General features: G+C 43.3%; 2 protein-coding genes across 5 annotated transcripts in view; both read right to left on the reverse strand.

Annotated features, from left to right (window-relative positions):
• Positions 1–22: 22 nt before the first annotated feature.
• The window catches only part of LOC6537857 (segmentation protein cap'n'collar), a 39,417-nt gene continuing 11,582 nt past the window's right edge, over positions 23–27,857 (reverse strand). For 3 of the 4 annotated variants that reach the window (XM_039375601.2, XM_002098362.3, XM_039375602.1), the window contains 8 exons: positions 25,278–25,553; positions 25,018–25,096; positions 13,489–13,565; positions 12,857–13,417; positions 6,340–6,777; positions 6,191–6,278; positions 2,186–3,438; positions 23–2,114 (listed from right to left, as the gene is read on the reverse strand). In XM_039375601.2, coding sequence (XP_039231535.1) covers positions 1,746–2,114; positions 2,186–3,438; positions 6,191–6,278; positions 6,340–6,777; positions 12,857–13,417; positions 13,489–13,565; positions 25,018–25,096; positions 25,278–25,553 — 3,141 coding nt within the window. In that variant the 3' untranslated portion in view covers positions 23–1,745. Of the gene's footprint in view, positions 2,115–2,185; positions 3,439–5,295; positions 5,783–6,190; positions 6,279–6,339; positions 6,778–12,856; positions 13,418–13,488; positions 13,566–25,017; positions 25,097–25,277; positions 25,554–27,857 lie in introns of those variants that run through there. The other variant, XM_039375603.1, reaches the window with a different exon arrangement.
• Positions 17,164–22,058, reverse strand: LOC26535935 (transmembrane GTPase fzo). Its single transcript, XM_015193066.2, has one exon. It carries the CDS (start codon positions 19,482–19,484, stop codon positions 17,313–17,315), a length of 2,172 nt encoding a protein of 723 aa, XP_015048552.1. The 5' UTR covers positions 19,485–22,058; the 3' UTR covers positions 17,164–17,312.

Below are 27,857 nucleotides of genomic sequence, written 5' to 3' on the forward strand. Positions count from 1 at the left end.
GAATAATAAAAGTCAGTTGATATATTTTTGTAGTGTTTTTTCTTTAATTTTGACGTTCTTTGTTTAGCTGAGGAAAAGTTTATCATTTTTAAAGCATACAAATTTCTCATATGAAACATACACAAATATATAGCGACATACAAGTACAGGGATTGGTCAAAGGTGCTCAGAGATCCTTGGAAGCTCTCGATGGCGCATCAAGGACATTGTTGGTGTCCAAGCACTTCTCGTACCAAAATTTATGTTAATAGAATATGCGAAGGGGGTTTCTTGTTATGTGTTTGTTATGAAGTAGTACACTAGTAGGTAATTAGTTCAATTTCCATTTACAACAAATAATCTTTTTATTAAAGTTGCGCATTTTTATTGAATTTCGTAGTTTTCGATTTCGACTTGCAACAATCGACTTTCAAATGTGCGCGAAATTCATTACAACAATTAAAATACATATGCCTATATTAACAATAGATCTACGTTTTGTTTTCGTATCGGATTTGTTTAAGTTGATATCGTATCTGTTTATGTAGCTGTAGCTTAGTTTAAAGTTAAACTCTTTATGCTGTAGGACATGTTTAAGAATATTAAATATTAATATCTCTTAATCGCTTATCTACTAAACCGCTTCAAAGACAGTTAACGGTATGCTCTAGCACGAGCCATTATTTTTGTTTAAATTTTTCGTTTCTTTCCTTTTTTTTTCTGTTTTTAGTATTATTTTTAGTTTCTTTGAGGTGTGTTAGCACACTCTTAGTTTCCGTAGCCTAGCGCTGGTTGATTAAATGTTAGCTAAGTTTAAGTTATGTATTTACAGATGCTATGGGCTAGCTCGAAGTGATAGGCTAATTTGTGTTATTTTTTGTGTATGGGATTTTGATAAATGCCTTATGAGTTTAGAACGATTTACAACTATTTACCGCTGTGGTAGATCCCTCACTAGATGATAGCTTACATGTAAGTGTCTTACGCCCGTAATTCATGAAATGTCCAGCAATATTTCCAACCTTTACAATCGATTTGTGTTTTTGTGTGTGATTTCCTATCGTCTATTTTTTACATTTTTTTCTCTTTATCCATCTGTGTGTTTTCATATTTTACAAGCTAATATTATAGAGATGTAAGCGGTTTCACCATCAAATATTGTTGGACGACGCGTTGATGAGAGATGGATGTGTGCGATTGGTTGTGAATGTGATTTGTTTACTGATTTACAAATTCATCTGAAGCATATTTAATTACATACTTTTCGGATCTGTTTCTGGTTATTTTTCTGTCAGCTAGCGCTTCGCAGCGCTTTAGATTTCGGAGTTAAAGAGCTTTTTTATCACAAGTATGGTTTTTAGTAATTGCAATTAAGTAAAAGGCTTCGCATGCGCTGTCCAGAAGGGACAACAGCGCGCAATAAGGACTTGGACGAGTCCAAATAATCAATTAATTAAAAAATAAATAACAATCATGCTGACTAAATGAGTAAACCATTAAAATGGGAGGATTGGTGCGATAAATGAAAGAGCTCCAATGGGCCGAAAGCAGCAGGTGCATCGAGTGTTGCCAGCAACATGTGGCATCTAATGCAGGAAGAAGAATATCCAAATCGCCGCTCAGTAGTACAGATAACTGTTGTTCAACATGTCGTAGCGGTAATCAAACTGTTGCTGTTGCTGCTGCTGCTGCTCGGATCGATGCTGCTGCCCGCGCTGGAAACTAGTGAACCAACTCTTAGTTGCGGCAATTCGCAACAGGTACTTTCATTCCTTGCGGTGCTGCTGCTGCTGCTGTCCTCCCGGCTGCTGTTGCTGCGACTGCAGATGATGTTGCTGCTGCTGTTGCAGGTGTGGAGGCAGCCTCGACTGCTGCTGTTGCTGCTGCTGCGACATCCCACCGACCACATGTTGCGCCTGCATTCCGTGGCTCTGATGGCTGTGCATGGGCGCCTGTGTGGGCACATGGCCATTCAGACTTCCTCCACTGGCCGATGAAACAGCATTGGAGGCAGCCGTAGCCGTGTTATTGCCCTCGGACTTTTCCCGGGGTAGCAAGTAGACGGAGCCATCGGCAGCCTGCTGCAAACTGTAGTCCGCCGGCGAGCAGGGATTTCCCTCGGGATCCCGTAAGTACTGCAAGATAAAGAATTTGATTAGTTTATTTAAATCAAATCTATGCAGTTCTGCATTTGAGTGACACCTACCTGGAAGACATGACGATGCAACATGGCAAACTTGTTCGAGATGCGCTTGCGTTCGCCCTCCAAATGATCCCGGTCCTGATTGAGTTGGGTCTTGCGCTTCACCACCGCGTTCACCTCATCCTCGAGGGTCAGGATCTGGTCCAGTTTGCGTTTCCTGCAGTTCTGCGCAGCAACCTTATTCTTTCCACGGCGACGAATATCGCGAATCAACGACAACTGGTTCTCGCTTAAGTCGTACTTGGACAAGCGCTCGTTGAACTCGTCCATGGGCAGGTTGATGATGTCCGGCACCGAAATGGGTATGTTCAAGGATCGGGCGCGCTTTTCATCGCGTGTCAGATGCTCCTCCTCCAAGCTGCTGCTGTTGCCGCCGACACTGCTGCTATTGCCGGCACTCGATCCCTTTGAAGCGGTTTTAGTGGCCACCAGAGGCTTCTTATCGCGAGCCTGGGGTCTGGGAAGGGATCCACTTCCCTGGGGTAGCGAGTAGGTATGATTTAGTTGCACCAAATCCTGCGAAGTCCTGGGCGATGGTCGTACGGTATAATCGCCGGAAAAGGCGCTTCCACTGGCTCCCATGCCGTAAGCCTGGTGATGATGATAGTCCTTGGATAGAGCGGGTCCCATTGCTCCGGGCTCACTAATTCCACCGCTGGCCATTCCCGAGGAGGCGTAGCCAGCATCGTACTCGTACTTGATGCTGTGCGATTGGGCTGCAGTTGCGGCTGCTGGTGGAGCTGTTGGTGGCAGAGCCGAGGGCGTCTGCTTATGGGGATCCCGCTTGCCGTACAGCTGATGTTTCTTCTGCGCCACCGGCGGCTGACGTGTGGCGGTGCTAAGCCGCGAATTGTTGTTGTAGCTAAAGTCGTAGGGGCCGCCATATTTGCCCTGATGGTAATCCTGGGCGGAGTCACTGCCCTCACCCCACTCGCCGTCGGAGAGGGACGGCACTCGCTCGGAACCCATCGAACTGACAGCACTGTCGCTGGACGCGTCCAAGCGATCCGCACCGCCTTGTGCTCCTGCACCGCCGCTGGCCAAGAGATCGGCGGTCATTCCCGTTGCTCCAGCGCCCACAGCTGAGCCACTCATTGGGCCCACGCCGCCGGTCGCTCCGTTGGCCTGGTTACCGTGCGGATTTCCCGCCCCAAGTTGTGCCGAGCTACCGGAGCCGTTGCTAACATGTCCACTGCTGGGCAAGCCCAGAACCGAGGAGTTGTTGCTGGTGCTGTTGTCAACCATGCGACAGAAGCCTGCAATGAAAGATAGTGGATTAGTTAATAGAGCACCTTATAGAAGCAGCAGTTACTTCATTGCAATCTTATGCCCTAATCACTTAAGCGAGCCAAAGGGCTCTGATCCTACTAACTCAAAGTAATCTACCTAAGCTCCAAATCAAAGTACCCACTTTAGGTGTTATCACCAAACTTAACAACTTTTCCATTGAACTAAATACATATCTGTTTGTTGCTACAATCGTGAGATGGAAATATTTGCACTACGAGTGCAATATTCATTTAGGCTATCCTCTCAATTGATCGAAATCGAACTAGTTTCCCAACTGGTAGTGCTGCTGCTTTTGGCCTGACCCACTTCAAGTAGACGGGGTTTGATTAGGGATCGCCCTTATCGCAAGACACGTCGTCTTGAGTCACTCGCAGCTTCGATTATTCAGCACAAATTTACGACTAGCATTCAGTACTCAGCATTCAGTTTCGCCGCTCGGAATGAGGAGAAGTACTAAAAAACTGTGCAGTCATTTTCCATATTTCACTGGACTTATCTTATCGCGCGATAAGGAATAAGCGTATGCGTGTGCGTGTGTGGGGAAGAGCTGTTTTTGCTGTTTCGCAAATACCTGGCCACTTTTCCACATCTTGCTGATAAGAGGCAGTCAGATCTGCTGCCCCCGAGTTTATCTAATCACAGTCTAAAAGGAGAATATGCGACACGCCCAAGGGGCATATATGTACATATAAGCATATTTATTTTTAATTTTTTGTTTTCTGATCCAACCAAAAACACATAATCTCCATGTGCAATCTGGCATCAGTGCGCGCCTGCAGCTAATTAGACAAATCAATTCGTAAGCTGATTGTATTTATACCCTCGGTGAGCAAGGTCAAAGCTTAAACCATAAACATTGATGACTTGACAAAATGCGATACTTTGTATGAGCACGTACCAGATTACGGCGCACTCTGCCTATAACGAAAGCTCCGTTTTATGAACCTTTAACAATTATAAGCGGTATTTTTAATCATGATGTTTATAACGCTATTACTTTCAAGTTTCCCAGATGCATTATCAACTTGATCAAAATAATAACAGTAAAGAGTAAGGGTTCCCTTTAGCGATAGTGCACTGTAACTGTGCAGGAGAGTTATCAGCGACAAACTGAACGCAAGACATAACGGAAACCATAAAGATAACCGTTAAAGCCAGTGACACGTTTCATGATGTGCAGAAAATAAAGAGCTTAATAATAATATGAAAATCCAAATTGGGAACGTCTTTGTTTCGTTAGGACGTAACCCACTTACGTTACGTACATACGTTGCGTACATACATACATACGTTAGCAACTCCTTTGGAATTCTGCGTCTAGATATTAGCACTATTCTCCTACTCTCCTATGCTCTTCAGAGCTTTTTTTAACGTTATTGTTTCGAATAGCGATGACTCAGCAGTTTAAAAATAGTAAACAGCAAACAGGCGGGCAAATAATAAAATGAACGAAATGAAAAAAAAAAAATGAAAAAAAACTTGCTGAGCGGGCATTAGGCAGCGACAGCAACAGCGGGAGTAGGAGCGGTAGAGAAACCGCTCGAGAGAGAGAAAGAGAGAGAGAGAGAGAGAGCGAGAGCTAAGAACGTTCCGCTGATATCAGAAACGGAATCAGAAAACAGCAACAAAGATCGCCGTGCGGCATGACTAATGAAAAAATTGTTACGCGGTCACAAGTAAAATATATTTGAGGGCTTTCGCTCTTCTTTCGTTTTTGGCAACACCGAAAATAACACCACCCCCTCACCGCCCAACCACCCACCACCTCCGATTCAGAGCATTTTCCGATCCATTTCCATTTCCCCGATATCACTCACTCTCACCTGTTGAATGGCCCGTTCACCGTTTTTGGGATGCTGCTGCTACAGAATTTCAAAAAAACACACTGAGCTAAATTATATAGCTACATATATGTGCATAGGTAGCTGATATATCTGCTACACTTAATCGAAATGCGTCATTATTTTTATCAAATTGGTTATGCTAATTTCATTAATTTTACGGCACGTTGCGCGTTGCGATATTTACTGCATATGTATATATCTACATATATATTTGTACATATGTAGGGCTAAATGGATTTTCGAGTCGCGTCGGTTCTAATATTTACTTTACTATCGTATTCGATTGTTCGTGTTCGACTGATTTGCCTCTGCCTCGCGCTCTGTTCTTTTCGCTTTGCTTTCCGCCCTGCCTCTTGAGTGAGTGCTTTTTTGTTGTTGTTTTACTATTGTTGTTGTTATTATTTGCGCTGGTTGTCGTCTGAATCGCAAGTGAGTGGCAATAGCGAAACCTGAGCGCCCGCTCCGCTCCCTTCCACTATAAACACTCAACTGTGAACTAATTGTACAAAATTTTGTATGCTAATCGCGCAAGAATGATAAACTGTAAAAAAAGCTCATGGGCCGAGTGAAACTGATCTGTGCTTGAGTCGCTTTCGCACGCGCTTTACGCTCTTCGCTCTTCCGCTTGTTCTGAGTGAAAGCTCGCGGTAAGTGGGTGGGGAATTCGGCAACGATGCGCAATCCACTTAACGGACCCAAAGCTCGTTCATCATTCAAGAGAACTTTTTGGCAAGCAGAAAGCTCAGCACTGAGAGAAACTTAGGGATAGCTTACATGCTATCTAGAATATTTGGTCAAAACTAAATAACTTGTTATAATTTGTTGAAATTTTAAGTTTTTCGTAATTTTGAAGCTATATAAACTGAGTACTCACTCTCATTCATGTCCATCAAGTGCAGATCCTCGTCGGTGAAAATCGAGTTGATGAAGCCATCCGTCTGGTTAATGTCCGATGAGGTGTTCTAAAGGGAATCGACGTTTATAGACTAACTGCCACTGCGAGTTGAGGTGTATCCCACTTACCCCGTAGTACATCAGATCGTGCTCCACCTTGTAGGCGGCCGCAGCAGCGGCAGCTCCATCGGCCTCGTGACTGGAGTTGGTCAGATGCATGCTGGAGGTCACAGCCGAGCCCAGATTGTGCCCGTAATGCGGCTGCCCGGTGGGGCAGATGTCGCCCAACGCGGCATTCGGGTGGTGCAACATGGCCGCGTGGTGCGGCGGTGGTGGTGGCGGTGGCTGCAAGGTAGCAGTGGCGCCACTGCCATACTGGCCATGCTGGCCCGCAGTGCCGGGTGCTCCATTGGAGGGACTCGCCTGGTAGGAGTAGCCGGGATAGTGGTGCGGATATGGCGACATATCGGATACCCCGCCCACCATGCTGGGAATGGGACTGAAGTAGGTGGCAAAGTCCTGAAGACGCTCCATCGAAACGCTGCGATTCAGACGCGGCATGCGGCTCTGCAAGTGGAGATGAGATAAAGGGGGAGAGGTTATGGTTAAAGACATTGATTAATACGGCGCTCGTCGCTTAGCCGCGTTGATGTATTAACAAGGTGAGAAGGGTTCGGAATTACGAAACTTATAACTCAATAACCGATCAATCATCCGCCAGGGGAATTCTCTAGAAACGCGCCAAGCCAGACAATAAACCGAATTCAAATTGCGCTACAAGTAACAATCTCCTGGCTGTCAGAGTCTCCAACTCCAAACTCCGACTTTGACTTCAACTCCAGCTCGAAATCAGAGTCGAGACTCTCTGTGGTGTGTAAAGCCAAAAAACGTGCACAATGTATCGTTGTGGCGATTTGACTGCCAGATCGATCAATGTGGAATTGAAATGAAATTCGTATCTTTCAAATTGACAAGTGCTCGGGGTTCGCAGCTCAGCTCAGCCAGCGGTCTTTGCCAGTTGTATTTTTGTTTCAGTTTCAGTTTTTTTTATTTCTTATTTTTATCCCCCTGCCCCTTTTATATTTCTGTTTTCCTAAGACTCCTCTGTAAAAAGCTGGCTCTGTAAGTCTGGGCATCTGACTGATGGCCGGAGATCGTGAGACTACCACTACGACTTCATTAGGCCGCCTTTTGTTATTGTTAATTACCGGTGCGCTTATTTATTTGTTCAACTAATTCCGCAGCCACCGCATGGCGTGGGCGAATGGGCAAGGGTATTATTATTATTTCATATTTGACTCTCTTCTGAATCACTCACATTCACACTCACACTCACACTCGAATAATAATAATCAATATTCCTCGAACTGCGATCCTTTATCGACGCGACTCGAATCTTCCCTTCTTTTTTTGGCGGCACCAATTTGTTCTTAATGCTAAATGCCGCCGCGTGCAATTAAGATCTTTCAGATGCGATGGACACCTATATCTGGCTGACGTTGATGCTGATGCACTTTGACACTGACATTGCAGATACGGATCGAAAATCGAGAAACGAAACGATTATTCCGACAAAAGAATCAAAAATTCTGGATTCGGATCGAACTCCTTTGCGCGTTGACGTTGAGTTGTCGTTTGACCAGCATCAACTGACTGACTGACGGAATGACAGTAGCCAAGGCAACTCACACAGATACTCCGAGGAGATGCAACCATGTATGTATATATGTATGTGTGTGTGTGTTAGCGAGGGCTGAGCAAACAACCTGTATGCACGAGTATCTCACCATCATTCCACCACTCGCATGTGTATCTAATGAATGCCTCAACACGCTCCTGAACGCAAACAGGTATATATGTGTGGAAGACCAAAATTGGAGGTGGCAGGTAGGTAGGAGCCATTGGGCGTTCACTTCAGCCAGTTGCAGTCGCTTGTATCGCTTGTATGTATGGGTCGCATCTTTGTATCTTTGTATCTGTGAGTGCGCAACGCGCATCGCGCGCATGTGTAATTTGAATTGTCACTGTCTTGTCATTAACTTCTGGTGTTGGCCATTGTTTGTTACGCTTCACACGCAAACAAATCCAACCGCCGACTTAGACACGGTAGCCGAGATCTCCTTCCTTCTTCCCTACTGCACACATCCATCGATCTGGATGCATCTAGAGTGAGTTCGTCTAGGTGCTTTTGTGGGCAGAAGAATCGATTCTTCGGAACCTTTAATTCAAACTCAACCGTTACGGCGTTACGGCGTAGAAATGGGAGGTAGGTGCATTAGATTGCATATTTGATAGGGGGAATTACTATCATTTAAGAGTTTTTCATTACTGTCGATCCCATTAAGGGGGGGGTAGGGTTTTGAGGGTTCAAAAAAAGTGATTTTTTTTAATTGCATATTATGAAAGTATAGTAACTCAAGATTGTTGTCTGTAAATAGGAAGTCAATCGGAGCAAAACTCACAAAGATATAGCTTTGGAAGTAGGCGGGTCTCGAACGACAACCTGAGTAATCCCCCAGCAGGGAAGACAGCAACAAAAACTTTAAACACGTTTTTCTCAAATCGATGTTTTTTGAGTCGGTGCACTCTGTATCTCAAAATCTATTCAACCGATCGTTCTCAAATTTTTTACAGTATTTCCTTACATAATTTATGAGGTAACCCTGTCGAGATTTTTTCGTTTTTGATTTTAATTTTTTTATTATTAACAACAATAGTCATGAACTTTGGCCAAAAATCGGTATTTTCACTTTCAAGTTTTGTAAAAAGTTCAAAAATTATAATAAATGGAAAAACTCGACAGGGATACCTAGAGGGACATAAAAATTGATGGAAAAACGTTGGGTATTTCATATCAGATTATCCAGTGCTGAGGTATGACGTGCACCGCAAAATGTATTTTTTCTGAGGCGCCTACGAAGAATTGCTGCCATTCGGTCAATTTTCAATATTTTTCAACCAATATTTCACAGAATATAGTTCAAATACTACTCTTTAATGTACAATAATCAGAAATAAATTTACTTTTACCGTACGCCCAAAAAAAAATCTGTAAAAACCTGTTTTTTTCTCCCTTTAAAACCCTACCCCCCCCTTAACGGTTGTCATGCGGGCTTCGCTAGATTAAGATTATAATCTGAAGCGGCTTTCTTTTTTTTTAGATTCAAGAAAGTACATTTTCTAGTTCTTTACATTCAAGAAGGTACATTCCTTGGTTCTCTGAATTGAAGAAGCTAAATTTTCTAGTTCTCTAAATACCAGAAGCTGCCTTTTCTAGTTCTCTTAATCAAGAAGCTGCATTTTTTAGTTATCTAAATTCAAGAAGGTGCATTTTCCAGTTCTCCTTTAATGTTAAAATAATCCATTGCATTTTGTACACCTCCCTATTATAAAAATAACTATTTTTAAATGAAGCGTAAATTACCTAAAAGCTCATTGATCATTTTTGCTCAATTTACACAAAACATGCTGCACATTTATACACAATTATTATTAATGGCAAGCAATTCTTATTAAACATTGATGCTCAAAATAAAGTTGAAATCGAAATTTAACGCAAATAGCTACAAGTACATTTAGTAAGAAAAACCTATTTTTAATTAAACGACTTCCCAAAATGGCTGTTTAATCTTCAAAACAAACACATTGTTTTTGATATCTGCTGAACATATTTCCGCGAAATTGCCAATACATCAATGGCCAGCCGGGATTCACCGACTTGAACTACTATATTCTATGGATTCCACTTGCTCCCTGTTGCCAACGACCAGCAAATCCCCGCCAGACTTCAGTCATCACACCTGAGCGGTAGTTTCGTGTGTTTTTTTTTTCAGTTTTTTGTCATTAACTTGATTTATGTGTGTGCACAAATCGAGTCCCATGACAGCCGCAGTCTGAGTTTCGCAGTTCGCGGCGCAACTTAAGCCTCCGCAGCCATCAAACTGTTTACATAAATTGAATTAATATCGTACAGCAATAAAAAAAAATACAAAAAAGTTGGGCAGGGAAAAAACTACAGCCAAGAAAAACAGCGCAGCAAAACAGAGATGCTGTAAAATAATTAATAAAGTTTTTTTTTGTTTTTTCACTTTGCGCTGATTTTGCAGCGCTAAGCTTTTTGCAAATATTTAAAATTCACATAATTAAAGCCGTGCAAAGGGGCGATTGGGGGGCAAGGGGGGCAGCGGCAAGGGACGGACATTAAGAGATAAATTTTTTTTGTTGTAATTCGCGCGCGCTAAATGGGGATTTAATTGCAGGGGCTACCGCCGAGCGGAGCTCAAAAGATGCAATCAAGCTGCAGCGAGGGGGAAGGGGGGAAGGGGGGGGGGTGGAGCAGCAAATTGGAGGGCAGGCGAGGCGGCAAAGTGCCACCGAATTCAATAAACACTTCGGTCCGATGCGGAAAAGTCAAGTGGCACATTGCAAGCCAAGAGACAAGAGACGAGATGCCAAAAGATACAATGCAAATATTCAGGCCCCAAGCAAAAAGTCCACGTAACGAAACACACAGCACCCAAGAGTTTAGCTTAGTGAATGCAATTAGCAATTAGTATTATTTATTAGTATTAGTTATTAGTATTAGATATATAATGCAAATATTATTTGGAGAGAATTCCCAAATATCATAGCTGTAGTTCACTGTCCATCATGTAACTTTCTATGCAGCAGTCTGTTGCTTTTCTTACGAAATTTCTCGCAGTGCAGAGATAGCTAGCCACCTTAGGAGACAGGTAGCCACTGCACCGAGGCACATCATCAATGAATGCAAATGCAAATGGCAAATGGCAAATTGAGTGCGGCGATCAGGAAGTTGCATAATGATTATTCGCGCTAGGATCAAGTGCTGCAAGAAGTGCTGGAATAACAAAGCTCAAAGCCGCCTAATGACACTTTCCGTTGAACGGAATCTTCCAAATGGTAAATGGCAATGGGTAAATCTCCCCAGAGAGTCGGCAAAGGATTTTGGGCCGACTGCAGTTCTCCAGAATCCTGCGAATAACCGATCATCTGGCTCATTAAATGGCTTTGCCCAAGTGCCGAGAGCCGACAACCCGCTGGCATTCACAAAACTGAACGGCATAGGGATAACTGAACGGACCACATCAAACACGCCGGACTAAGCCTAATCCACCAACTCGGGGTGACCACTGTGGTTTTCCCTTTATGTGAGCTGGTGTTTGAGTTTATGAGTTTGCTACCGGCGAAATGGCTTTACAGTAATTGCCGCTGACTTCGTGACTGCTTTCTGCTGTCTCTTTTCACCAACTCTATGTCTATCTCTTTCGTGAAAAGAGCAGGCAGGTCAAAGGTTGTGCACAGGTTCAGGAAGCACTTCATTGAGGAAGCACCTGTGCGTCTCAGACTTGCGGTGGATTAGTTTTATTATTACAACAATATTATTACAACAATATTATTTTTAACATATATTATAACATTCTATCCATTCAAAGCAAGGGATCTCTTACGGAAAATATGTATCTCAAATTTGTAGAATCCAAAGCTACCTAATCAAGATCAGTACTCAATGAGATTAAAAAAGAAACGTGTTAGGAAAAATCTTTAGAAAACTTAACAAATTTGAAGAGAATTTAAAACCAAGATGGAAGACAGTGTATGTACGATACAAATATGTATATATTATCTCAACATTGCTCGCATTCGCCTCACTGCCATGATTTTGTAGCTGTTGCCGTACATTTTTGATGAGCGTTTACAACAAAAGCCAAAAAATAATAATACAAGAATTCGTCCGACAAGAAGCGGCTAAAAAGCTGGCGAAGATTGAAGAGTTCAGGGGAGAGAGGGAACACAGAGACTGAGACTGAAGACTGGGAACTTGATTGACGAACTTGTGGTTGGAAACGGAACAAAAGCGTTTGACTTTCGGGCCAGGAGGGAGAGACATTGGTGGCAAGTTGGGGGGAGGGAGCATATGTACAACCAGATTTGAAGCTTTGTACAAACAGCAACAACACGGCTCCTCTTGAGGAGAGCAGCCCCAAGATCAAGTGCCTCAGAACACCACGGAACGCGGGGAAGGAGGTCGGCGGACGAGGCCAAACCACGTGAAGAGTCAGAAGAAATGGAAGGCAGATCACGAAGAACGTAAAAAAAGAAAAAAGCAAAAACCAAATAATAAAACCGAACAGTGAAAAGAGCCACTCCAGAACGAGAAGCGGCCCAAGAATAACGAAAGCGACGTGCAAATGATCCTTAAATGAATACATATGTATACAGCAACAGCATATACAACTGAGGTCGATATATGAGTCATATGGTTAAAGTTTAGTTTTTAAATCAAGGCAAAAATAATAATTTAAACTTCTCTTTGAACTTTTGGTTAAGTTTAATAAATTTTCAAGTGAAATAAAACGAAATTTCTACAGAATTCATCTTTTGAACAAATACATTATCTAATATGTTTGTCTTAAAACCCAAGTATTGATTTAAAGTCCCTATTATTTCGACCGCAGCTGTACATACACTCACGTTCGGCTCGCTATGCACATACATGTGTATGCATGTAAGTATGTGGAGCGCTCGACGGATGGCAGCACTTGAACCGAGCATCCGCATCAAATTATAAATAAATATACCTTCTTTTTGTCTGTGTATCAGAGGATTACGATCGATGCACACATACCTGATGATGGCCATGATGGAATCCGCCGGCAGCTGGCTGCCTCTGGAAGGCGCTGCCCGTGCCGCTGCCCACGCCCACTCCAACGCCAACGCCCACACCGACACCGACTCCACCACCATAGTTGGCCTGCTGCACAGCACGCTGGTGGGCGGCAGCTGCAGCGGCAGCATGGTGGGCATGGGCATGGTGCATCGACGCATGGTGGTGGCTATGGGGATGAGCGTGAGGGTGGTGGCCGTGGTGCGGATGAGGGTGGTGGTATGGCGGAGCCGTTGATTGCAACATCTCGTCTAGTTCCTTCTTGGCGTCCTCATCTAAGTCAAACAGGGGCGAGCCCACAGAGTTTTGAAGATCCTCGAAGTCGCTCACAGAGAAGCTATCGCCGTCCGCCTTCTCCGGTTCGTTGTCCTTGTTGCTCTCCGCTCCGATCCTGCGCTGCTTGCTGGGTACTCCGTCGCCACTGAGGAAATCCTCACCGGTCTCCGAAACAATCCGCTGTGCTTGGTTCTCGTTGAATGCGGCAGCTGCCTGCGAAGTGGAGGCCACCGGATCGTCGGATAACTAGTTGGTTGGAGTAAGAAGTCGGTGAGGAATTTTGGAAGACATACATAGATGGGGTGCATTGAACTTACCTCGTCTTCGAGCGGAAATTCAGAGAGCTTGAGTACGTCGTTCAACAACTCATCCAGGGGCAAGCGAATGTATTCACCTGAATAATGAATAATAACATTTTAAGGTATAATTCAACTCACGATTTGCTTTTAGTTCTGGTCAAAATGGTCTGTGTCTTTTGGTTTTATTGTTTTCAAAACTATCCCTACTACTACCAAGAATTGGAAGAATCCAATCTTTTGATCGCCCACAATATTTGTAATAAATAAACTGTATTCCCCTTGGAGTTTCAATTTCCCCAGAGCTAATATCATTGTGAGCATATCATAGCATGGAAAATATAGGAAAATATTTTGATCATTTGAATGGAGTAGCTGTATTCCTTATTACACTCGCCCACTTTGCCTCGCAACTCCCCAGAGAGTGATCAATTTTCTGCTACAAAAACAGTAAGGTAAAGTAAACAGGAAAGTAGGTAAATAAGGAGCGTTCCAAACAGTAGCACATTCCTGTGGGAGACTGAGACTGAGTTCGCCAGATCAGCGGAGAGATCACAGAGTGGACAGTAACTAGAGTCTCGATCATTAATCATAATCATAAAAACGTGATCTTTGAGAGATCTGCTTCACTCACAAGCCGTCTGACGGAAGCAGCTGAAAAATATTGAAATATTGCAATAAATGAACGATTTCCCAAGCTCCCTGCGGTCTCACCCCCATCTCTTTCCACTTAATTGATGATCAGTTTTGACAGCTCACAGATATCGCAAAACTAAACACAAACTAAACTCGAGACACAACAATGGGAAAGCTTCCCTCAAGTGTATCGCTTACAATTGACTCGGAGACAATTGATTCCTGTTCAAATATTGATGGCAGCCAAATATTTGCATTGGAAATGCTGAAATTCTCGGGAAAAGCGAAGTCAAGAACTGAGTGGGGGTATTGGATATTATCAGAAAATTACTACTTAACATCGCATCGAGTTCCACGAAGAGGGAAAACAACGCAGAGAGCCCAAGGTGGGCAAACACATCTAGATAAAGCCAAAATGAAAACCCGAAAAAATAAAGGCTCAAATGAGGGCGCAACTTGGTCGAAAAAGACAGGAGAGAGAAAAGAGTAGAGACTCAAGTGGTGTGACGACGACGACGACCTTTACCGGAGCACTTGAGTCGGGTCAAAAAATTAGAATAAACATCAGAGATGGAACAGTTTGGTGGTTCTGTGGGCCCGGCCAACACAATTCTAGCAACTGCTTTGTTATTCTTACGATTGGTTACAAAACAACTCATTCCCCCGCCGCCAGCTTTTCCCAATTTCCAACGCAACCATTTTGGGCCCGTTCTGTTCTGGCCATGTTTTTTTTTCGGCTTGCTGGCTTATAGCCTGTTATTTTAGGGTTCTCCCTTCTTTGCTTAACTTCTATTTTCCTTCTTTTTTTTTTTGGTAACAATTCGTGGTCCGTTAATTTTGGAATGCGTTCGTGTGGGTTTCGAATTGTTTACTTATCGTTTTTGGTCTTTGGGCTGATTGTTTGCCTCTCGTTTCGTGGGTTTCCACCTCGCAGCATTGTGGCCGAAACGACAACGAAAATATTGGTAGATTCATAGGGTTCGTGTGCTGGTCTTTGTTTAGTTGTCCGGTTTGGTCAGGAGCAACTGTCAACTGTCACCAGCAATTAGGCGACAAGGCGCACAGAAGGCGTTGATGGGGCCAAGCATTGTTTGACCATATTGCCATATAGATATGGGAGTGGGTACTTCAATTTTTGGTTACCTTTCAGGAAGTTCGCTCGGAAGGAAGTGAGGGAGGAATACTGTGGGAGCGTTCCGTAATGGAGCCGCTAATGGGGTTGATTGAGCACTAAGCACCGACGGCTACTTGATATTGTCACAGGGGTGATTGTAGTTTTTGGGGTGGTATTGGGCGGTACCCTTACCCTTGTCTATGTTTGTACAGATTATAAGCCTAATCGAAGAGGTAAATACGGCTTGACTTGTTTCAATAATGGTGGTTATAGCAGAGATTGAAAACAAACAGAAAAACAGTTTATGTGTAATTGTTGTTTGAAATAGAACGAAATAGAAGAGAATAATTCATATCTACCCAACAACTTCCACCCCATTCTAACAACTGTGCCCCACGTTGGGCGCCAATACTAATGCTCTACATTCGGTAATATGAATCGAACACCATTACGAACCTTTATGCGTTCAAGGGATGCTGCAATGATGACGCCGTTGATATTTGTGAACTATTCGTGTTTATAATCCAAGAAACACAAACGTCTGTAGAGCCAAAGTCAAATAGGTCTTGACTGTTTTAGTTGTTTTTTTCCGACGTTGATTGTCGCAAAGATCGTTGTAGTTGGCTTTTGTGAGCAGATTGAATACAAATCGTTGCAATAAAGCGCTGATTGTTGTTGATATTTGGCCAAACACTTTGACAATTATGTAACGTTTTGACAGCCAAAATGTTGCAGAATCAACAATGGCGTGCCGACTAAAAGCAGCCAAAGCAAAAGCAATCCAATCACAACTTCGATATTGCCGTTTCCGTTGCAGACAGACTTTGTATTGTGTTGTCTTTATTTTTGATTTTTTTTTGAGCTTTGCACAATTCGATTGTATGTGTGGAAAATGGGTTTAAGTTATTTTGCAATGCCTTTGATTATTGTAAGGGGCTTTTTTTAGAATCGCACAATGGTCACTTGAGTATGGGTAGCTTGGTATGTATTTTTTTTTTGGATTTGGTAACTTTCACTTTTTTGTTATGTTTTTTGTGTTGTATATCTTTTGCACAAATGCAGACGCGTAATAGTTTACAAAATTTATGTTAATGTTTGACACAGTTTGATGATTAGTTGTACGTGTACAGTCGAACAAGAATATGTTCAAATCATCTAATTGGCATAGCATAAAAAGAGAGCCGAAACACTTGACTTGGCCAGAACGAGCGATGCGAACTGTCGATTGGGAATGCCGCGTCACCTTGCCGGGCTCACAGAGTTGTTAACGAATTTTACGCCGGAGCAGAGTAGAGTCCTTTTTGCCTTGTCCACGCCCACGAAGTTTTATATATAGTTTTACCCTTATGCGATTTTCTGCGCGCGCGTCAAGCGTCCAGCGTTTCTCGAGCGTTTATAAAAATTCAAATACGATTCTAAAACGCTGCTCAAGCCTCTGCCGCGGTCGCTGCTCCGCCATTCGCTGTCGACGTCGACGTCGGCAGTGGCGCAAGAGAAATGGCGCTCTCAGTTCGCACCCAGCGCATGAGTGCGAGCGTGACAACCGTATGCACTTCCTCCCCGTTTTGAGCTGTCTTTGTTCATGCGCACTCGCACTCGCACTGCTTGGGTGTATATGTGTGTGTGTGTGTGTGTGTGTGAGCAAGGGGCGGAGCTTAGAGTTCAGCTTGGCCTGTTTGTATCTGTTGTACTTTTGCTTTTGGCCGCTTCAACATGGACGCTTTGTTTAAGCCCGATGTTTTCTACAATACAAAAAAAAGAGCCAAAACTGGTTCTCTCGTTCTTATTCCCAGCATGTGCATGTTGCTCAGTGAGAAAGTGTGCGTGTGTGTGTGTGTGAGCCATTAGGAGGAAGGTAAAACAATCTAATCAAGTAATTTAAACAGTCAACAGCAGTAAAAACTGCTTAAATTTGCATGGCCAAGATTCTTGCGATACGAAGTAACTTTAAAGTGGCACAGATCAAACGTTTAATGTTGTAAAATAACCAAACAAGAACATATAAATTTTAAAGTAAAAGAACGGAAGTACAATTAATAATTAACCAAAGAAAATTGAAACTTTTTGAAAACCTTAAGAATTTGCTATAACCCTCTCATAATTTGCAGCCCTTGCTCAAGTAGGTCTCTTGAAAGTCCGCCAATCGACTGGCCAGCAGCTGTCCCTCGTCCCGAAACTTCTTCAGTTTCAGCTGCAACACCTCCATCGATTTTATTTGCTTGGTCAGCTCCGAGGTCCTCACTTCCAGGTCACTCAGCGTTTCACTGGACTTGGCCTCCCAGCAATTTCGGACTTTGGCCAGGTGCTGTCGCAACTGGAACTCAAACCCGTTGACGGTTTGCTGCACATCCGCCCGCAGACGTTGTTGCAACAGCCTGACGTACTGCCTCTTGAAACTGCGCTCTTGGGCGGCTGTCGTCCAGGCGGCGTACTCGTAGAGGTAAAAGGATCCGACGAGGCCGCCAAGGATCAACACGATTGGCCAGCTGAACGAACGGATGGCCAGGGCACTCAGCAATACGGTTCCCAGGCTACCTTTGGACTTGACCAACGATTCCAGCATCTGCCAGTGGTTGCCGTGCATCAAAGGTGGCAGTGGCAAGCATTTCTTGTGGCCATTGTGTAACTTTGGCATTCGGAATGCACTTGCCTGCAGTGGTATATTTCCTTCGAGACGATGCCACAGTGCGGTAAAGCCCAGGGAAAACATAAACCTAAGATCTGGCTGAAAGTCCACCATATAGGATTGGCAATCCACGTTGTAGATGAACTGCCAGTTGTAGGATTTGTCCGTGATCTGCAGCTCCAGTTCATTCTCCATTTGGAAAAGTTTTTCCTGCAGTGGCATGGACAGACATTGCAACACTCGATCCTCAAGAAGCTCATCCAAATGGGCACTTAAAGAGCGTTGATAGAGACCAATTTGTGCTGGAAACTCTGGGTGAAATGGGTGCGCGAAGGATAAGACAGCCGAGGGTATTAACGTGTTGATCTGTTCGTTTAAAACACTCTGACCCACACGTTGTGTCATTTCAGTTAGTTGCTCGAACCAAATCTGCAGCTCTTCTCTGTCATCTTGCATTAGTATTACCCAGTCGTCCATTTCCGCATTTAAGTTTGCTCTCCGCTCCTTATTCTCCTCTATTAGACGACTTACTTTTTCTATGAAAGGACCTATCAGCGTGGATTTCAACTGGTTTAAAATCTTCTGTGCACTCTGCAGGTGTGGCCCAAACTTGGTTTTCAACGCAGACTCGGCGAGGCAATTGGAAAAATCATTTTCGAAACGCAGAAACTCCTGGTATCGCTCTTGTGTTTGTGCCGTGGGATTCTGATTGTGACCATTTCGTATGTGCAAGGCTTCCAAGGCCGAGACATGATAGATCCTTTCCCAGGCTTCTTGCGCATTGGCATAAACACCCAACTCATCCACCAGCAGGTTAACGCAGCGTTCCATGTGCTGATCCTTGACCTGCTGCTCCATTTCCGGCTCCAGACTGCTGGCCTTGTCCCAGCGATTGTTAAGTATGAAGAGATTGGGACGCGAGAGTTTGGATGCCACATCCTTGAAGAACTGCCTTTCCACGCGCGAAACAGTGGACTCTGCGTTCAAAACCAAGATGAATACATCCGCATCCATGCAGTAGCTATCCAGGCAGTCGTCCAGTTGCGCGGTTACATCCACGCCAGGTGTATCCATCAGAACCACGTCGTAGTCCAAGATCGAGCAGCGGTTCTTGGCCATATTCACCTGCAGCAGCGTCGAGGGTTTCAGGGCCCTTGGCGAATGTGCACTGGCCAGCTCCTTGAGGGCACTCAGCTCCATGTGCTGCTCCTCCTGCTCGACCTTCACGTGCTCGGTTGTTTCGTCAGAGCCATTGGCCTGCACTTGGCAAAAACAACTGGTGGTGTGGCCCATGGCGCTGGGCAGGATCTTCTCATGCAACAGGGCATTGATCACGGCACTCTTGCCGTTTGAGGTGCGTCCAAAAAATGCCACCTTCATTCGATCGCGCGAAAGTACCTTTGCAATGGCCTCCACTCTGCTGGAGAAGGCGCACAGGTGCTCCAGCATTTGTCGATCTCTCAAGAGGACACTCTCCTCCAAAATAGTTAGAAAACTCGACAGATAGCTACTCAAATCGTGGTATATATCCTGCAGCTCCGTCTTGGCGTCCACAAACTCACTCAATCGCGAGGACGCCGACGAGCGGGATATGTATGAGGACACCGACGAAGTACTTTCTCCCGAGTCGGATTCCGCCATTTTTCTCAGATATTACAAAGGATGTTTACAATTTATAAAATATAGGAAGGAAAATGTAGACGATGTTGTTTTACTCGCTTTTTGAGGGGTTGTGACATGCCAAATGATAAACGGCTTTGATACAAGGAGCTTGGGTAAATTTCTACTTTCTGTCTTCAAAATTCCATTTTATAAGTACACATTAAAGATATTACTTTAGCTGCATGAACATGCAAATGTTGTTAAAACACGTATTCAATTCCTGATTCCATAATATGACACAATTTAGCTGCAATTTTAAACTGACCCCAATACCTTTCAACTAAATACACAGCCTTTAAAGCCGCACGATTTCCAGCTGGCCGCCCAATGAAAACACACACACTTATTTACCAAAAAAAAAAAAAAATTAACACAATTACCGCAATCATGGAATCACCCAAAAGAGAGTCGGTAAAAGAGCAGGCAATATGCACATTAATGGGCCACTGAACTAATAGACCGGGCCAAGAGCATAGAGCCCAAAAAAACGCTTTTGGTGAACTTCAAACTTCAAAAATACCAAAAATCCAGCAAACAGAGGGAAAAAAGTCAAATGCTCGGGGTTCGGTCTTAAAAAATTAGCAGCATCATCAACAAGGTGAGGAGGGGGCATTTCGATTGGATGCTTGTATAATTTTTTTCCATCGCTGCTAGAAAACAGTAGGAAAAAGAGCACAGATATATTGAACAAGCAAAACTCGCCTGGTTAATCATTTTTTTTTTTATTTCTCTTCAATGGTTTTTTTGAGCGTTTTCTTGAGTGCTTTATTACAACTTAATTAGTTTAAATTGTTGCCGGCGCAAAAAAAAAAAAGAAGAAACAATCATAAAGAAGCCGATGCTGATTGAGAAAATAATGATGGCAGATTAGAGGGGGTTTAGAGAGAAGCAGGGTTGTATCCGGTGAAAGACAATCAAAAGCTGTTTTAAAACATTTTCGGCAACAAAGCATATTTAAATTTAACATTCAATTTGCTTTCCCAAGACAGAAAGTTTGATATCAAAACTTAGAAACTCGGATATTGCTTTACAAACCGTTTTCCAACACTTTAAAGGCCAGCACAGGTACAGTTGCACCGCGACAATGAAAATAAATGTATTTGTGCAGTTTTCGCTGGTATTGAATTCAAATTCACCAATGACTTTTCACTATCCTCGGAAGAGGAGCAGTCGCTGTTACAGAAAACCAGTGAGCAACAATTATGACAGGACAGATCTGCGGCAGCGGATAGTGTCAACAATGAAGTTGCTAAAAGAAGCCAAGTCAGATTTTGGGCCAGATGGGGGGCAGCACACCACTATTGTTAACAGACATGTGTGTAGATGGCGGCGGTGGGCAACATTATCTGTACTTTACGCCACTTTTTCTTGTTGTTAATGAGTTGCCACAAAATCACAAAATCCGAAGAAGCTGAATGAAGCTTATGAATGAGTTCGCTGCTGGCTACCCATTTTGAATAGCCTCATTTGAATAGCACAGCATTGGAAAATCAACTGGAGTAACTGAGTAACAAGCGTTGAAAATGAGTAACTTTCATCATCCTTAAAGTCACATGCGTACTCAATGGGTCAAGTATAGTTTAAGCACTACACAACACTGGCTAATTAAACATCGAAGTTATGTACATATGTCGGTCTGTTGTTATTATGCAATTCTCAGTTAGTTTTGGCCATACTGAGACTGATAGAAAGGTGCCGGCTGAGGTTGCGCAATGCGAAAACACTTGAAAGTGATACGATTATGCAGCACAAAAAAAATATCGTTGACCAGGCCAAGTCATACTAGACCAGACCAGACCAAAAATAAAGCCGGTCAGGACTGCAGCCCCTTGCACCTATGCCCCCTCTTCCCTGTCTGTTTGTTATTTTGTCAGCATGTAAATTTTCCCTTTTTTTTTCTTCTCTTTTCTCATTTTGTAAATTTGTAGCGTAATGCTGACCACGTAGAATTTGAACAATTTCCACGGTCCGCACCATCTCCTTCACCATCCTTACTCTTCACCAGAGCACTCCCTCGCTTTTCCAGACAACAGCAGGGTGTAGAGTGGAAGAGGCGGGTCAAGGAAGGCCACCAGACAGATGAGAAAGATGAGGAATAGGGATCCTCAATAGGTGCACCGCCACTGCACCAGATGTGCCCATCGATGGGCGGGAAATTAAAGAACAACTCCACTTTTCATATCTGATGAACACAGCTAACTTCAATTAAATGATCCGTTTCTAGCAGATTCTCTTAGTTTTCTAACATTGAGAATCTTAACTATTCACTTTAGATCGATCATTTTTTAAGCCCAGTTCCTTAACGGTTTCCTAACAATCTATAAAACTATCTACCCAAGAATTCGTCGAATGTGTCCGTACAGCCTTTCAAAAACTTAATAGAATTTAGTTTCAAGTTCCCACCAAAAATCCCCTCTCCATAAACTAGTGGTCAATAAACTTGCGTAGCTTGGCAGCAAACAGAGCGGCCTAACTGATTGCATAATGGAATTTAAGCCACCGAAAACAGAAATCAAAACTGAAATATCTATAGCATAATTGAGAATAAGAGCATTTCTCGGCGACCAAACTTCTGGCCAAGTCATGCTGCTCCAAAAGTTGTCAACGATCTGAGAAGCTAAATAAAAAAAATAAATAATAAAAAAAGAGCAAACAACAAAAAGGTGGAAAAAGAACAAACCCAATCGAATTGAAAGGCAACGAATGTAATCAGATTTGTGATTCATTGCGAGATGTATATGTATATATAACAAACAGAGAGACAGATAGATATAGAAAATGAAAAATCAGAAATCAGAACTGTCGAAAACAAACGAAGCTGATTGGAGGGACAGGCGACAAAAAGCGAGACGAAAGAGTAACCGATGGCTACTTGCAACTTAATTGCCATGATTTCAGATCCTAGAAGGGCAATGAGTAACACACATGCCCCTCATGACAAGGCAACCTTGACAGGACAATGCCCGGAAAATGTCTCTCCCATCGAATGGTTACAACTTCATTTTCAAGGCTCGTAATTAACGATGAATAACTTGTGAAAAGTGAGGAACTCACCTGAACGTGCAAACGATGGAATTTCGGAGTTTTTCCTTTAAAACTCTGTTCAATAGTTTAGGCAATGAAATACCATTTACCGAAACAGCAACCGAAAAATGACTTTCATTTTGCTCGTTTATATTTTCGAAGGGCGAACAATGGTAGATTATGCCGCCAAAGGCTGTGGACTTTAGAAAATCGTTGGGTTCGATCCGTGGGGAATTTGGATACGCACAAATCCGAGATCGAGGCCCAAAAACTCCGGGCTCAAACAAACAATGGCGAGTGTGCGTGTGAATGCGATATGAATCTATCTAGCGGACTTTTGGTGCGCATCAATGGATTTTTAATAAATGGCCAAACGAAGCAATCAATATGAGCTGCTGCTTAATGCTCGTGAATAGGAAACATATCCAATATGGTGGCTGCTGTGCTGCTGCTGCTGCTGCTGCTGCTGCCCCTTCTATCCCTTATTCCAATGGCACACAAAATGGTGGCCAGCGATTTGCGACTTTCCGTTCTCGAGGGGCAGCAGAGAAGCTACTTTTCCTCCTCCTCCTCCTGCTGCTTCGTTTTCCCAGCCCAATGAGCCAGTTCCACAGGGGATGAGGCAGGAAATGCACAGGAGGAGGAGGAGGACGGTAAACACAGTGGCTCAGCCGGAAGGGGATAGCAATCTAGAGACCCAAACTTTAAAAATGCATCATTATAGTCAATTGCATCGACATGAAGGTAACTTACTACTTGAGATTCTGATTTTGAGTGTTCGAGAGCATTCGTGAAGTTCCATAACCACACGTCTTAGATACCAGTTAGTTACGTTTAAGGTTTCCAAAAGCGCACTTTTGAAATGTATTTTTTAAAATATTAACAGGGCTCCCTATTTAATGGCATGCAGTTGCTCCGCAAAACTTTTTACTTTAACGCAGTTGACAGCTTTTTGTTGCGAATCAGAAAAGTAGGTATCGATACCAAATACTATTTTTGATTAGTCATTTTAGTATGGCCGTCTCAAATATTAGCTCAAATATGGTATTCCCCATTTCAAGGGCAGTTGTAAATATCGATATTTTATTGAGTTTAAAAACGTTGTTTTTTTTTCAAAAATAATTTAGACATATACATAATCCCTCTTTGAACTCCTTCACTGTTTTTTTTTTGCTTCGCAAAAAGGCTCTTCGATCAGCGTATGTACAGCTGATAGGCCAAAGTTGAGACCTTGCGGCACGTACCTCCCCGTTTGCTGCCCCACCGGAACTCAAGTTCCATACCATATGGTGTATATGGTGTACATAGCACTTCTTTCTCTATACAAATATTTTTTATATATATATACATATTTATTTCTGTGAGTTCGTGTGTTTGGCTCTTGCTTTGCTATTTTGGCGAATCATGTTTCGTTCATTTTTCAAAAGAAAAATGTTGCATGCGAGGCGACGCGACGCGCGGTGGCAGCTACTTTTACTGCCACTGCCACTGCCTTTGCCTTTGCCTCGGATTTGGATTTGGATTCGGTATCGTATCTGCTCTGCCCTGCCTCCCCTTTTCGACCCAAAGGCTCTGTAGTCGTGGTCTCATTCCGTCCAGAAAAGGCGGCACGACCCAGTCTCAGAGGCCCAGACGAGTTTGGAATCCCCTTCCTTAAAGTCATGAGTTCTCCAGCTCCCCCACGGTTAATAATAAAAGTTCGTGTGCGTGTCAAAGTTTGTTTGAAAGGCAGCCGCTTGCTTATGCCTGGGAAATGGGAAACGGAAAGGGGGAGGAGAAGGGAGGCGCGGTTTGTGGCAGATTAGCAGCAGCCATCGGTTCTGGCCTTTGTGGTGGTGATGGTGGAAGTGGGTGGCTTTGGCTGCCACACAACTCGAGCGAAAAAAAAGCTCATTTTTCTTTTAATTTTCGTGCCTGTCAACTCAAAATGCCTACATTCATTTATAAACGTCTCGAAAATACACGCACACCAATGCCAACCAAACAATATGTTTTAGTATGCCACCCCCATCCCCTCGATAAGAAAACTCCAACCCCAACAAAGCCAGGATAATCAATTTTCGTTTATATTAGAGCAGCCGCCATCTTTTTGGCAGGCCATTTTCTTTTTACTTATTTCGTTACTTGCTTTTGTTAACAGCTAAGTTTTTTATATTATTGGAAACAATATCTTTTGAATATTATAATAAATAAGTTTATGCTTACTTCTGGCTAGAAACCAATTCATTTTAATCACTTTCAATCGTGTGGATAAGTTGAAGAATTAGGCGACCAGACATCTAAAAGTGCGCCAACTTAATACCCCCAAATTCATTTCATCTAACTACGAAACGTGCAATTTGATATATATCCATAACTACTTCTTGTCCCAGCTTATCTGGTGTTATTTTTGAAAGTGAAATTATATTATCCTAGATAAGATACGCACGGACCAAATGTAACCAGAAGAAGATCGCAGATGTACTAGGTAATTGTAGCTGCTACTCACCAGTTTCGTTATCGATGGTAAAGGGTATTCCGTTCCATTCATTGGTAATGTCCTCCAGTGGGTTCTCATTATCCTTGTCCTGTTTGCAGGGGAAAAAACACAATTAGTTTGGATAAAATGGATGGAGTGAAGGGTTAGAGCTACCGCCCACTTTTGATAGCTGTTAGATAAGCATCAGCGATTCGACTTTGGCTTTATCTCTTTGTAAATATTGTGAAATTCCGTATGTAAATCGTGGTCGAAACTTTGCTTTACTTTACCTTATCTTGCTGAAGCTCCTCCAGAGCTTTCAACTTCTCAATATCGTCGGCAGAGGCGGCAGTGGCCTCGTTCTCGGCGCTAACATTGGTGTCCTTGTAGCCGCTGGACTCCGACATCGAGGGATCCGAGGACTTGGCCTCATCCTCCAGCTTCGACTTGGCATTGGTGGCGCCGCTATTGCCGCTGGCATAGGAGGCATTGATGACAGCCTCCTGATCCAAGCTGAAGCCCAAGTCCACATCCTGTTTGTAGAGCACCTCAGCGATCTCACTCTCCTGCAAGGGGAAAATTCCAATCAGTAAGCTAGCACATTTATATATCCCGATAAATATAGATAAAAGTTTAATCAATTGCTAGCACAAATGCCTGACCATAAAGTTGCTGTGTATAAACACTCTCATATCCACTGTTCCTTTTCCAAGGATCACTATGCAGTTCATCAACTGTTTTTCTAGTTCTAACTGGTTTATCGCAGTTGCACTTTCAGTCTATGTGGTGTTTATATTATATTGTTTATATTATTCACGATCCCGATCACGACGTCATCCGCATTTGCTAGTTTCCAAAGAGAGACTGAAGGCTCCAAGAGCCCCACGAGTCACAGTCCATAAGGGGGACCACCTCGCCTGCTCTTCTTTGCTCTTCCCCACTTTACTTAATGTGATAATGTCGATTTACATTTCGCCCCTGCTGATAAAGTCGTTTCTGCATAGATAAAACTACGTCAGCGCTTTATGGACAGCGATGAACCGTGGATACTCTACGAATTTAACTTATCACAAGCACTTAGTTATAGACTTATATTACTGCCAGTTTGTAATTATATCAACAAATGATTTAGTGTAAGATTAATGCTTATAGTAATTTTGTTAGCAACTTTGCATCAAAGTTTAAGAACTATTATAGAACATATATTACCCCGAAGGAAAGCTAGTTCCCTAAGAGTTATAATCAAATTTGTACTGAGCTCTCTTAAGCTATCACCTTTGGACAACTGTAAGACATAACTTAACCACTTTAGAGATTATATCCGACTGGCTGTCACGTTTGAATTGATAGTGCTGTAAACTTGGGCACTAAACATAAGACGAGGTGTACTATAGTGGCAGCTACATATAGATTCTCTTATTTCACAATTTCTTATCGGCTCCGTGCCATAACTCACAGTCCATCGAGCGCTCCCTTAACCCGCAGAAACCTCGCGAAGAGTGCTCGCTCTGTGGCCAACGTCGATCGATAGTGGCGAATCTTATCAATGGAACAGCACAGAGAACCACCCAGTTCTCGGGTTCATATAGTATTTATAACGCTAATTTCAGGGGGGGGCCGGTGGTCCGGAGCATTCTCTTACGGCGTGCTTTGTGGCCCGAAACTTGTTTACGCCGTAGCGAACGAACGCCAGACCGGATCTCTTATCAACCGCCGCCTGCCGCACAGCCACACTGTAAACAATATTCGTAGGCTATAAATTTGCCAGCTAAGAGCGGGCCATACACTTGCCCAAAAACATTCGAAAGAGCATTGGAAATCACAAGTCGAAGACGTATTGCGGATCGCTTGTTCGCCAATGAAGATGTTTTTTGGTCGAATTCTGCCAATTCATGCGCTGGAAGAGAGTGACTAAGAAGAGGAATTCGAGCTCAAATTATAGCGTTAATGATGCATTATTAACGCTGCTGGCCGAAACCACTTTAATCCTTTTTTTTTTTTTTTTTTTTGGCCAAGTCAAGTCTTGGTCGTGGGCGTTGTCGCCCACATTTAAGCCACGGGCAAAACCGTTTTTCGGCTTTTCAAAACAGGTAAAATTCAGAGGCATAATATCCATTGGACTGTAGGGATAATCACAGGATAATGGTCGACATTAGCAGCAAGCAATACAATTGCAGTGCGGCCATAGAACTAGCTGATGTTTTAATTGAAATCTTTTTGCCCTTCTACGTTTTCATTCTTTTTTTTCGAGGTTTTTGTTTCGTGTGACATTTTCCCGTAGCGTGCATTTTCTTTGCCCGCTTTCCTCGTGTTTGGTGTCGGCCCTTCGTGAGGCTTTCTTGGACTTTTCCACAGTGGCAACACACAAAAAGCAATCAATCATTGTGGCCACGCCTATCTCCTGGATTAGTCAGCAGAATATGGCGGCGGCATCATTGGTCTCCGCTCCACCGCTCCACCGCTCTGCCGCTCTACCGCTCGCCATCTGCCATCTCCCTTGCACTCCCGACCCCTGAGAACCGACGGGGAAAATTAAGGGCCACTGGGTTGAGCCCAATCAATTGCTGCCGCGCCAACGCTGACAGCGACGCCGACTGCGCAGCTGGCGGAGCGGCGGCAGAGCCAATTCCCCAGGGACCAAGTGCGCGTAAATACAGTGAAGCCTCTATAAATCGAATCAGCCGATTCAGAATTATTAGATATACAAAGTCAAGGGAATTGAAACAAAGATTAAAGAAAGTAAATGGCGAGCAATCACGTTTTGAAAAAGTTATATCTTCATAAGCAACTGCTTAATACAATATTAACAAAGTACTAAGTATTTTATGATTTAAAGTTTTTGGGTTGTATTAACAATTTGATGTTCATAG

Source organism: Drosophila yakuba, chromosome 3R (genome assembly GCF_016746365.2).
Source record: "Drosophila yakuba strain Tai18E2 chromosome 3R, Prin_Dyak_Tai18E2_2.1, whole genome shotgun sequence".
NCBI classification, from domain to species: domain Eukaryota; kingdom Metazoa; phylum Arthropoda; class Insecta; order Diptera; family Drosophilidae; genus Drosophila; species Drosophila yakuba.

Bases quoted from the DNA above. Each gene is read 5' to 3' on its own strand.
- LOC26535935 (XM_015193066.2), bottom strand. From the start codon at position 19,484: ATGGCGGAATCCGACTCGGGAGAAAGTACTTCGTCGGTGTCCTCATAC.